Raw genomic sequence first — 12256 nt, forward strand, 5'->3', positions numbered from 1 at the left:
GTTTGTCGTCCCCGTTGTGTGACTCCAATTCCTGAATTGTTTTTGTAGTTCTTGGATTGTGTTTGTAGTTCCTAGACTGCATTTGTAGTTCCTAGTCTGGTTTTGTAGTTGCTAGATTGTGTTTGTAGTTCCAAGATTATTTTTGTAGTTCCTAGCCTGGTTTGTAGTTGCTAGATTGTGTTTGTAGTTCCAAGATTATTTTTGTAGTTCCTAGCCTGGTTTTGTAGTTCCTAGATTGTGTTTGTAGTTCCAAGATTATTTTTGTAGTTCCTAGCCTGGTTTTGTAGTTCCTAGATTGTGTTTGTAGTTCCAAGATTATTTTTGTAGTTCCTAGCCTGGTTTTGTAGTTCCTAGATTGTGTTTGTAGCTCCAAGATTATTTTTGTAGTTCCTAGCCTGGTTTTGTAGTTCCTACATTGTGTTTGTAGTTCCAAGATTATTTTTGTAGTTCCTAGACTGTTTTTGTAGTTCTTATATTGCTTTTGTAGTTCCTGGATTGTGTTTGTAGTTCCTGAATTGTTTTTGTAGTTCCTAAATTGTATTTGTAGTTCCAAGATTATTTGTGTAGTTCCGAGACTGCATTTGTAGTTCCTAGCCTGGTTTTGTGGTTCCTAGATTGTGTATGTAGTTCCAAGATTATTTTTGTAGTTCCTAGACTGTTTTTGTAGTTCTTAGATTGCTTTTGTAGTTCCTGGATTGTGTTTGTAGTTCCTGAATTGTTTTTGTAGTTCCTAAATTGTATTTGTAGTTCCAAGATTATTTGTGTGGTTCCCAGATTGTTTTTGTAGTTCCTGGATTGTGTTTCTAGTTTCTAGATTGTTTTTGTAATTCTTAGACTGTTTTTGTATTTCCTGGATTGTGTTTGTAGTTCCTGGATTGTGGTTGTAGTTCCAAGATTATTTTTGTAGTTCCTAGACTGTGTTTGTAGTTCCTGGATTGTTTTTGTAGTTCCTGGATTGTGTGTCTAGTTCCTAGATTGTTTTTGTAGTTCTTAGACTGTTTTTGTAGTTTCTACATTGTGTTTGTAGTTGTGAGATTATTTTTGCGGTTCTTGTTTGTTTTTGTAGTTCCTAGATTGTGTTTTTAGTTCTTGCATTGTTTTTGTAGTTCCTAGATTATTTTTGCAGTTCCTGATTGTTTTTGTAGTTCCTGGACTGTGTTTGTAGTTCATAGATTGTCGGTAGTTTTTGGATCGTAGTTCCTGCATGTTCTACAGCAGGGATGGACACACTTTTTCAGCATGCCAGCTACTTATAAATTGTCCAAGTCAAAATGATCTATCTGCTTTAATAATGCAAAACATATATTTTTTTATAAATATATTGAGAATTCTTTCCATGTACAATATATGTTAGTGTACCTTGCATAAGTGCATGAACCCATATTGCACAATACCATTCTCTCGGAAGATTGCAAGGTATTGGGCACCATATTTACCAGATGAGAATGAAAGACGATATTGATTTTGATGAATAATAGCTGAAACAAAAAGGATATTTGTCATTGATTGTCCAAACAGTCCTGTTCTTAAGACCAGGTATGAAAATCACTGAAAAATCAGTGATGATTACCAAGCCAAACGCTTGAATATTTGTAATACTTTGTATTATTTGGTGATTTTAAATGCAAACTAAACCGTCTCTTGGTTTTATGATGAACAACCGGCCTTCGAATGAACACGAGTCAGACGTCGCACTCCTTAAGAAGGCGCTGACCTGTTTTCGTCCCCGATAAAAGTCGAGCGTCCGTCTTTCTGTTCCCCGTCACGAAACCACAAACTCATGGGAAAAAAAAAAAAAAAACGTTTGAGTTTTTTTTTGTTTTTTTTTTTAGTTTAATAAATGAACAGATAAAATTCTGCTAAAGACGCTCTGAGCTGGTGTTTGGTTGTTACAAAAAGAAAATAAAAAACAACAAAAAAAAAACAAAAAAACAGCGTGAGGGCATTTTTTTGGAGACGAGCACATGAACCACAACCAATGCAACATCAGTTATAAAGATTTTATTCCCCAAAACACCCCCACCCCCTCCTTTCTGATCTATTTTGGCATGTAACATGTAATTTGGTGTTGCTGTATATTACATCACACTGGGACTTGACATTGTCTGAAGTGCCGGCGGTCATGCAGCCTTGAACACTGGAAAAGAGGAAACCCACATTCGCGTTTGCTGAACGCCGGAGTCGAGATATCGTTAATCCTGATATAAACATTCATGTTTGTAATTCTAAGTAGGAGACGTGCGGCGGATTCTGCAGCATTCCTACACGAGAAGAGTTTAAACGGCAATCGGCTTTTGGATATTTTGGCCAACATGCTGGGTTTAGTTGTCGTTCAGTTGTGTTTTTATTTACACGTGGAGATGAAGCGGCAGCGACGACACTTTTTTTTTTCTGTTTTGATACGAAGAAGAGTCCGTGTGAGACATTCAAAAGTCCCGTCGATGATGAGCTGAGTGGGAAAAACAAAAAAAAAAACTAAACTTCCAGTTCATTGTTCTGCAAAGAGCGGAATAAAAGTATGTTAGTATGTTACCATGAAATCAACACACTCCCGACACACACATTCACACACCATGTGAGAGAAAGCGGATAAACAGGTTCCAGCCTGTCGGTTAGTTTGTCACGTCGTTTTTTTGTTTTTTTTTTTTACAGGAAGACACTTCATCCATTTCGGGTCGACGCCGAATACTTTCGTAAAGTTTTAACAGTCGATTCATTCGTTAAATCTTTCTCTATGCAGACGACTACCTACTCTCTCTCTCTGTCTCGGTGTATATAGAAGTCAATATTTCATAAATGACTGCAAAAAAACAAATATGAGCGACCAAATATAAGGGTTAAAAAGAATTGGAAAAAAAAAAAAATTACATTTTTAAATTTGTTTCTGATGCTTGTTTGTCCCGCTTGTACTCAGGAGTAGCACAAGTATCTCCATCCGCAGTACCCGGCGAGCAAAACGGCCCAAATGGGGTTTAAGTCGGACGTTTTTCGACAACGTCCGCCACAATTTAAGGCCCGAAGGCATTTGAGTTGGAAATAAAATTCAGGTTGAACTGAAAAACAGCAAAACGTCGGCCTACGAACGGCGTGACGACACTTTCCGTCAACCTTCTGAGAGAAGAACCGGGTGTCCTGAACCAATCCTGAATGTCTAAACAATGTCCGATGCAGATTTACGTGTGTGTGTGTGTGTGTGTGTGTGTGTGTGTGTTGCAGCAGTGGGTAAAGTGCAGGCATCCTTTCGTTTTGGCAAATACAAGACAAGAAATGTAAGTCAGTGTACAAACGGCCGGATCTCGTCAGAACTCTCATCCGTTTCGGATTCACCTGAAAGTGTGGGAAGCGTTTCGCGATCGAGGCGGCGTTGCCACGGCAGCAGCGTCGGAACAGTCAGAGGTGCTGATCCGAAGCGACGGATCCGTCAGACGATCCCGAACTTCTTTCTCGATAATATTCGCGGGAAGACTTTTCCGGTAGATTTTCCGTCTCTCTGTCTGTTTTTTTTTTTCGGAGGCGGCGTCCAAAGGACACAAGAGCCGACCTTTCGCCCGACGGCCTCGAAGATAATCTCATCGTTGCGATTCTCCGCCTAATTTCTGGTTCATCTGTTGATTTTTTTTGAATTATTCCGGGATTCGATGGAACCGACGAAAACCGCCGCCGGTCCGAGCTCGACGATATCCCGGGTTAAAAGTGAAAGGTCAGACTCGCGGGAGGAGGCGGAAAAAGTGAAACTTCTGAGTCACTGCTTCTTCTTCCTCTGCTTCAGGCTCTTCCTCCTCTTGACGATCAGCTCGTAAAGCTTATCCATGCCTTCCTCCAGACCCTCCCCGATGATGGCGCAGGCCGGCTGGATGTGGTAGGAGGTGGCCGGGCTGAGCTCTGCCAGGGCCAGCTGCAGCTCGATCTCCCGGACGTCCAGCGCCCGGGGCAGGTCCTGCTTGTTGGCGATGACCAGCAAGGGGGTCCCCTGGTTCTCGGAGAAGCGGGTGATGCGGTGCAGCTCCGTTCGGGCCTCCTCCAGGCGCTCTGCGTCCACGGAGTCCACCACGTACACGATGCCGTCCGTGCAGCGGCTGTAGGGCTTCCACAGGGGCCGCAGCTTCTCCTGGCCGCCCACGTCCCAGAAGTGACAGCTGATGCCCCGGGAGGCCCCCGCTCCGCCCAGCCGGATGCGCTCGGTGTTGAAGCCGATGGTGGGCACCGTGTTGACGAACTCGTTGAATTTGAGCCGGTACAGGACGGTGGTTTTCCCGGCGGAGTCCAAGCCGAGCATGACGATGTGCAGGGACTGGAAGGCGGCCAGGTTGGAGAAGGTGTTCCCCATCCTGCAGCCCTGCGGCGGGGGGGCGCATCCACCCGCGGCCGGCTATCCGTCCATGCAGCCGGTCCGGTCCGGGGAAAGGCAAGAGGGAAGCCTGCGAATTCAAATCCGGCTCGATTCCGGGTCCGCTTCGGGTCCTCGTTGCGCGGCGGCGCTCCGGCGGCCCGGATGCATCCCCGCCCGGATTTGGGCGCCGGGGACCCCGGAGGAGGAGGAGGAGGAGGGGATCGGTGTGAGCGCCGATGCACCGACGACGCGGAGAGTCACATCATGACTTTGCAGCTGGGTGTGTGCGTGTGCGTGTGGGCGTGCACGTCGACATAAAAACACACACACGATTGGTGACGCGTGGACAAGCCTCTGGACGCGGGCGTATGAAATCCGTCAAGTTCAGGAAGGAAGGTAGGAAACTACTTCCGGCGCGGTCGTGATCCTACAAAATAAAAGCATGGCGTTTTCGTTTCAAGAAGCGTATTTTATCCCTATCAAAAAGGTGGATTCTCTTCTTTTCTAATAAATAAATCTTTCATTGATCCATTTAACACCAGGTGCTACAAACAAATGGCCTTCACCGAGTGATTTCATTTACTTGTTGAATCTGTGAGAACATTAGGAAAACACATCTTTGTTATATTTATTATAAACGTCTTATTGATCCACATAATTGCAATAAAAATCTAAAATCAAACGACTTGTATCATTTTCGTGTGGAGAGAGGTGTTGTATTTCTAAAAAATAATAAATCTTCGTTTTATGACATGAGTTTATTCCTATCCTGTGATTTTGCTCGTGTATTCTTGAATGACAATGCGATTTTAATAGGCGCATATAATTTTATTTCCGAATCATCATTCTGTTCTATCCTCGCTCAAAACATTAAAATTGCATCCAAAAACATCCTGCAGACTCTTACTTTGAAAAAGGACCCACACTACGTTATCTAGTGTGTTTCCGCTGCGCACAAACCCGTCAAGGCTTCTGCTGCCGCCGCCGCCCGGTGGTCACACACCGCTGCGAAGACGTCCAGGTGCAAATTAAGTCATAAAAATTATATTTGGAATCACATTTTTATACATTGGATTCCCGAGTGGACCTTAAATGGAATCATGCAATGATTGCACTTGATGGAATTATTGTAATTATTGCAACAATTCCTCTGCATAAACCCATATTTAATGGGTTAAATATGGGTTATTAAATAGTGAATATATAAAATAAAATAATGAATATATATATATATGTATATATATATGTGTATATATATATATATATATATAATATCACATATAAAATCATTTATATACATATATATTTATATATAACTATATGTATTATTTGCATGTATATTACATATACATGCATGTATATATAATATATATTATATTATAATAAATATTTGTTATTATTTCATAATAATAGTAAATTCTTTTACATTTTATTTATATTTAATTTTTATGTACAAAAACACATCTTATCTTGCACTTTTGAGTTGGAGTTGCTGCAGCAAACAGCAGTTTGCCTTTTGGGATCCATAAAGTTATTCTGATAATATAATATAATGTAATGTAATGTAATAGAAAAACCAAAAGAACAGCTGGAACTGGAAAACCGATCAAAACAAAACCAGTGGATCATTACAAAAATTTCTACATATGTAAGTAAAAGAATTAAAAGGTGGCCAGAATTTAAACATCAATATTCTACATATTTCTGAATTATTTAGAATTAAATAAACAGTTCCTCCTAGACTTCACTTCGTTTGGCCTCAAGTTAAATTGACCACTTTAACACAGAAGCCACTAGATGGCAGTGGGGTGTCGTAACAGTGACAGAGAGTTTCTGCCGCTCAGGAAAGAAAAGGTTTATTTTAAATAATTTCTCAAATGTAAAGATGTTAAATGACATTAAAACCGTTAATAAATCTCCCTGCGAGCAGCAAGACACGGAAAACAAATGCAAAAATATTCATAAACAATCCTCTCGGGAATCCCGCTAAAAAACGAGAAAATTCATGCAGATAAAAGAATTGATCGGAAAACCACGCAGCGATCCGGCAAAGTCCGGTTTAAAGAAGCCGTCGCTGGTGTGTGAAGAGAGGAAACACAGGAGTGTGTTTTCACCTCTTTACGCTGGAAAGTCGATGAGCGAAAAGCAGCGGCTTCATCCTGAGTCATCAGGTCGACCCTCATCTTCCCACCGCCATCGATTCCCCTCCGACGAGTGTGTGTGTGTGTGCGCGTGTGTGTGTGTAATCGATGCAACAAATTATAAAGAGGGTACATCTGCTGCGTACACTCCCTCCTCCCGGCGGGGTTGAGTCACCTGAACGCCTCCTCCGATCCATGAAACAGGAGTGTGTGATGACCCCGTGACCCCGAGGACCCCGTCTGAGGCCGGACCGACCCGGTGGTTCCTGATAAGCAAACGTTTCCACGGGAGATTCGGGGATTCAGGTAAAAAAAAAAATAATCTGAAGAGAACTGAGAGAATAATCTGAGAAGAAGAAGTGCAGCGATACTTTCCTCACACACGTGGAAGGATTTACACCAGGACTTGCCAGAAATGCTTAAATATTGTACTTACAGGAAAAATTAGAAATATATTAAAAAAAAATATGTATACAGGACTGTCTTGGAAAATTAGAATATTGTCATAAAGTTCTTTATCTTCAATTAAAAAAACAAAAATGACTTTTTCCATGATATTCTAATATTTTGATATAAGATTTTTTGAGTTTTCTTAAGATGTAAGCCATAATCAGCAATATTAAAATAATAAAAGGCTTGCAATATTTCAGTTGATTTGTAATGAATCCAGAATGTAGGACATTTTTGTTTTTGTAATTGCATTTCAGAAGATAAAGAATTTTCTGAGACAGTCCTATATATATATATATGTATGTATGTATGTATGTATGTATGTGTATGTGTGTGTGTGTGTATATATATATATATATATATATATATATATATATATGCTGCAAGAAATGACTGTAATTTCCGGTCTATAAGCCGCTACTTTTTTCACACGTTTGAAGGCTTAAACAAAGACGCGGCTAATTTGTGGATTTTTTTAAGGCCAGCAAACTTCAGGCGCTAAAACATTTCTCCTGGTCACAGCGGACCCATGAAATGACCGTGAAATTCTGAGGCCGTTCATTTGCGACGCCGAAGAAGACGTTTTTAACGGTTTTAGTGCGCAGGAGGAAGACCAAGATAACCATCAGCTGGAGGACAAAGCAGGGGATAGAAAGTGGATGGATTGCGTTATTTATTATTCATCTTTTTCATCAGGCATGTTACAGCCATTTATTATTAATCTTTCAATAATAAACGATAAACAAATAACTCTCGTGGGGAATAAAGCATTTCCGGTATATAATTGTGGATATTACTGTTATGTATTTCATTAAAAGTTAAAAAAAAAGTTTCTGTGTAAATATCTCATGTTACAACGTGGACACCTGCGGCTTATACAGGACTGTCTCAGAAAATTAGAATATTGTGCAATTAAAAAAACAAAAATTACATTTTCATGATATTCTAATATTTTGAGATAGGATTTTTGAGTTTTCTTAAGATGTAAGCCATAATCGGCAATATTAAAATAATAAAAGGCTTGCAATATTTCAGTTGATTTGTAATGAATCCAGAATGTAGGACACTTTTGTTTTTTTAATTGCATTACAGAAGATAAAGAACTTTATCACAATATTCTAATTTTCCGAGACGCTCCTGTAGACAAGTGTGGCCCATATATGTACACATCGATCAATTTTGTTATTTTTTAGCGGTGCGGCTCATTTTCGGGTGCGCTCAATCGTCTGGAAATCAGGGTACACAGAAATGAGAAAAAAAAATCCTGAAAATTCTAAGACATGTTTTTGAAAATGACTTCTTTGGGGTTTTTCCCTCAGGGTCTCCACAGTAAATCCCACCTTCTCTATCTAACCCTACTCTCTGGATCCTCCTCTCTCTCACCAACTCACTTCATATCCTCTCTCATGATGTCCATGAATCTTCTCTTTGGTCTTCCTCTAGACCACCTGCCTGGCAGCTCCACCTTCAGCAACCTTCTACCCAGATCTTCACCATGGTTCGGACATGAACAGAGGAGGGTTCATGTCCAAACCATCACTTTGTCTCGGTCATACATGTCCTGCACCCCTCTTCTCCTTTGGGCTTTTCCCTTCAGGGTCTCCACGCTGAATTGGCCTTCATCTAACCCTATTTTCTGGATCCTCCCTTCATATCCTCTCTCACAGTGTTCATGAATCTTCTCTTTGGTCTTCATCCGGACCAGGGGTCGGGAACCTATGGCTCGCGAGCCAGATGTGGCTCTTTTGATGACTGCCTCTGGCTCTTTGAAAATTTCTTAACAGAAAAATTGATCAATAATTTTACTAATAATGTTACTTTAGTAAAAAAAAAAAATTACAGGAAAAGCCATCACAATAAAAAAAAAAAATCCACACACATTTTAATCTTAAGATATTTTCACCCGCAACTTTTCGCGCTGGCACGCAACAAAGAGCCAATCCTTTCTGTACTCCGGTGTGCGGGAGGGTCCGATACCCTAAAAGTCTCATTTTATTGGATAATTTACAACAGCCTGCACACGTCACTTTGAGGCCAAGAAGTAATATTCCCTCGTTTTTGGTTAGCTTGTTCATGCAGAGTGAACCCTTCTAACCAAGAAGATGACGAAAAGAAAAAATAATGAGGACTACCGTACGTTTCAGCAGGAATGGACAGAAGAATTCGCCTTCGTGGAGAGAGCGGGTTGTGCAGTGTGTCTTTTATGCCATGATAAAATTTCATCGATGAAACGGTCAAATATAAAGCGACACTTTGACACACGCCGTGCCACATTTGCAGAGAAATATCCAGCGGGAGACGACAGAACGAAGGCCTGTCAAGAACGAGTGTCCAGAGTGCAGCTAGTCAGCAGCAGCTCGTGTCTGGGCCAAACAAGGTGATTACAATTCGGCTAGCTTTGCTGGTTCTTTGACAGTTGTGAGAAGCGGGAAGCCGTTTACAGATGGCGAATACGCCAAATCATTCATGCTTGATGTGGCCGACGAGCTTTTTGAGGACTTTAAGGATAAAGACAAGATAATCAAACGGATAAAAGATATGCCTTTCTCAGCAAGAACTGTACACGATCGTACCGTTATGATGTCAAATCAAGTGGAGAAACAACAGGTGAATGACAGAAATGCAGCGAAGTATTTCAGTCGTTTTCGGACATGTGGGTAAATAAGCAGAGCTGGCAAGTAAACACAAATGGACAGAAAAAAACTTCAGCCTGCAGACCAGCTGCTCGTTATGATATTGATAATGGACAGTCGTTCTCGCACCAAGAAAACATTACGACGAACCTGCGGTCACGTTTAGTAGCATTATAATTAAGAAGCACTTTTCTTGTTATTAAGTTACTTTGTTATAGCAAAGTATGTTGTTCAAAATAAATTCTGTCTTTTTGTACTCTAAAATTGTCGGTCTTTCTCTTCCATCTTGCTGTTTTTGGTATTAAAATATACATATGGCTCTCTTAGGATCAGATTTTAAAATATGTGGGTTTTTTGGCTCTCTCAGTCAAAAAGGCTCCCGACTCCTGATCTAGACCACCTGCCTGGCAGCTCCACCTTCAGCAACCTTCTATCTCAGTCATCACTTGGTCTCGGTCATACATGTCCTGCACCCCTGTGACAAATTCTTCTCCTTAGGGCTTTTCTCTTCTCCACAGTGAATCAGCCTTCATCTAACCCGATTCTCTGTCTCCTCCTCTCTCACACCAACTCCCTTCATATCCTCTCTTACGGCGTCCATCAATATTCCCTTCGGTCTTCCTCTAGACCTCCAATTCCAGCATCCTTCTACCAATATATTCACTACATGACCCAACCGTCTCTGACTTTTTCTCTCCAAAACATCTAACACATGCTTCATCCCCAATTATGCAATCAAAAAACAAAATTGCAATAAAAAAAAAATAAATTAAAAAACCATTAAAAGAAAAAAAAAATCACCCAATGCTTCAAGAAATGTGGTCTTGATCAAGGAGATGATTTTTTTTTTTTTGTAAAACAGAATCAGATTTTTTTTTTTAAACTGACGATGAAAGTTAAAGTCACATTCGCGAAAACAGGCCACTATCAAGGTGCCACAAACACACAAAACTAAAGCAAAAATAAAAATAAAAGGACACACTCCTGGGCCGCATGAAACTCATTCTTATATATTTGGGTGAAGAAGAAAAACTCCCAAAGTTTTATTTTTCGGTACAAAAACTCATCACGCTGCTGAGATGAAGTACGAGCAGTTTATCTCCCTGCTGGTGTTGCTGTCAAAGATCTTTTATGGAACAGATTAATACTCTGCGGGGGTTTTTCAGACTGATAATCTCAGGGGCTGCAGCCGAGGAGATGAAGAGCGTTACCTCCTTTATCTCCGGCGCCTCGTCTCCCGCCTCCGCCCGCTACAACCGGCATGGATGAAAACAGCAGCCGCGCTTTTTGGTCGGAGCTGCTCTGGAAAGTTTCCTCTTCCCAAAAAAAAAAAAAAAAAGTCTTGGATCAGATGAGGGAAGACCAGGAGATTATCTTGCATGTCTCATTTTAAGCAATTTTCTGCCTTGATTTTAGGTCATCTTATTCAATTTTAATCACCTTTTCATCGTTTTTTTTTCTTTTCAAAAGCAGCTTCTTATATATATAATATTTATGTATATATTATGTATTTTTTTATTTAAATATTATATATAAATTTAAAAAGATTTCTTCCTCATTTTTCAGTAATTTCTTTCTCTATTGACCATTTTAAGCTTGCTATTTTCTGCCGACTTGCCAATAAAATAAAAATAAAATAAAACATTTTTATCTCTTACTGACGGTCACGGTTGTCATTTTCTTATCATTTTAAAAGCTGATAAAATTTCATCCCGTGTTCCAAAAAAAAACCCGATCCAGGCGATGGGGTGACTTATCCGAGCGTCAGGTGGCTTCGGCCTGATTCATTCATCCATTTCATTTATTTATCAATTTTTTTCTTTTAATCTCCCGGCCGACGTCTCATCGGGCGTGAAGAAACACAAACAGCTGCACTTTTGTGAGACGGCAGCTTGTAAAAGTCTTGACTTTTATCATCTTCCACCTCATGAATAATGTGGAGTCGTAAACACTCGGGATTTGAGTCGTCAAGGGGCGAAGGACGAGTCAGTCAAGGTGCCTGAATAATTATCATCGTGTGTGTGTGTGTGTGTGTGTGTGTGTGTGTGTGCGTGTGTGTGTGTGAGGGGAGGATGAGCACACAGGATGGGTGTGCGCTGATGTGTGATGCCGGGATATTTCTATACGTGAACATTGTGCATTCATGTGTGCCGTTCATGTGTAACGGCTCCGATGACGCCGGTGAATCACCAAGATTCCGATATAATTACCGCGGGATTATATTTATCATCCGGGTTTAGTCACGATGTGAGATTAACAAAAATAAAACAACTACAGATGAACAGTCAGGTGATGTAATAATAGCTCCTTTGTGATGGAGAGACGTCTAAATGGGAGAAGTTATTCTGAACATCCAAATGCGGCGATGAAAACCTGTGTTTTTGAGATCCGGAATAGCCTTTAGAAGAAAAAACGGGATTACGAGATTGCAAACACGAACCCTCGTCAAAAAGACGAACAAGACAGCGTGCGGTTCCTCCTGGTTCTTCAGTTCGAGAACATCAGGTTTATCGGAGACCCTTCATTTCCCTGAGTTGCACGTGTAAATTTTGAAATAGTGATAAATCATAGATCGTCATTGATTGGACTTAATGTTGGCCGGTTTCTCTTAATAATCTGACTTTTTAATTTCACGACTGCCTTTTACCCCGAGATTATTTTCATAACCGAACGTGTCATTTTAGGCACGGAGACGTCTTTAC

At 40.6% G+C, this 12256-nt stretch overlaps 1 protein-coding gene across 1 annotated transcript; it reads right to left on the reverse strand.

The window, feature by feature from the left end:
• Positions 1-1986: 1986 nt before the first annotated feature.
• On the reverse strand, positions 1987-4704 carry LOC147233571 (ADP-ribosylation factor-like protein 4C). Its single transcript, XM_086148543.1, has 2 exons — positions 3328-4704; positions 1987-2496 (listed from the first exon to the last, which is right to left on the reverse strand). Exon 1 carries the CDS (start codon positions 4325-4327, stop codon positions 3743-3745), a length of 585 nt encoding a protein of 194 aa, XP_086004669.1. The 5' UTR covers positions 4328-4704; the 3' UTR covers positions 1987-2496; positions 3328-3742.
• Positions 4705-12256: the final 7552 nt, after the last annotated feature.

This window comes from Fistularia commersonii, chromosome 6, assembly GCF_037954325.1.
Source record: "Fistularia commersonii isolate RoL2024-O1a breed Wild chromosome 6, RoL_Fcom_v1.0, whole genome shotgun sequence".
Classification (NCBI taxonomy): domain Eukaryota; kingdom Metazoa; phylum Chordata; class Actinopteri; order Syngnathiformes; family Fistulariidae; genus Fistularia; species Fistularia commersonii.

Excerpts from the sequence above, each read along its gene's own strand:
- LOC147233571 (XM_086148543.1), bottom strand. The coding sequence starts at position 4,327 with ATGGGGAACACCTTCTCCAACCTGGCCGCCTTCCAGTCCCTGCACATC.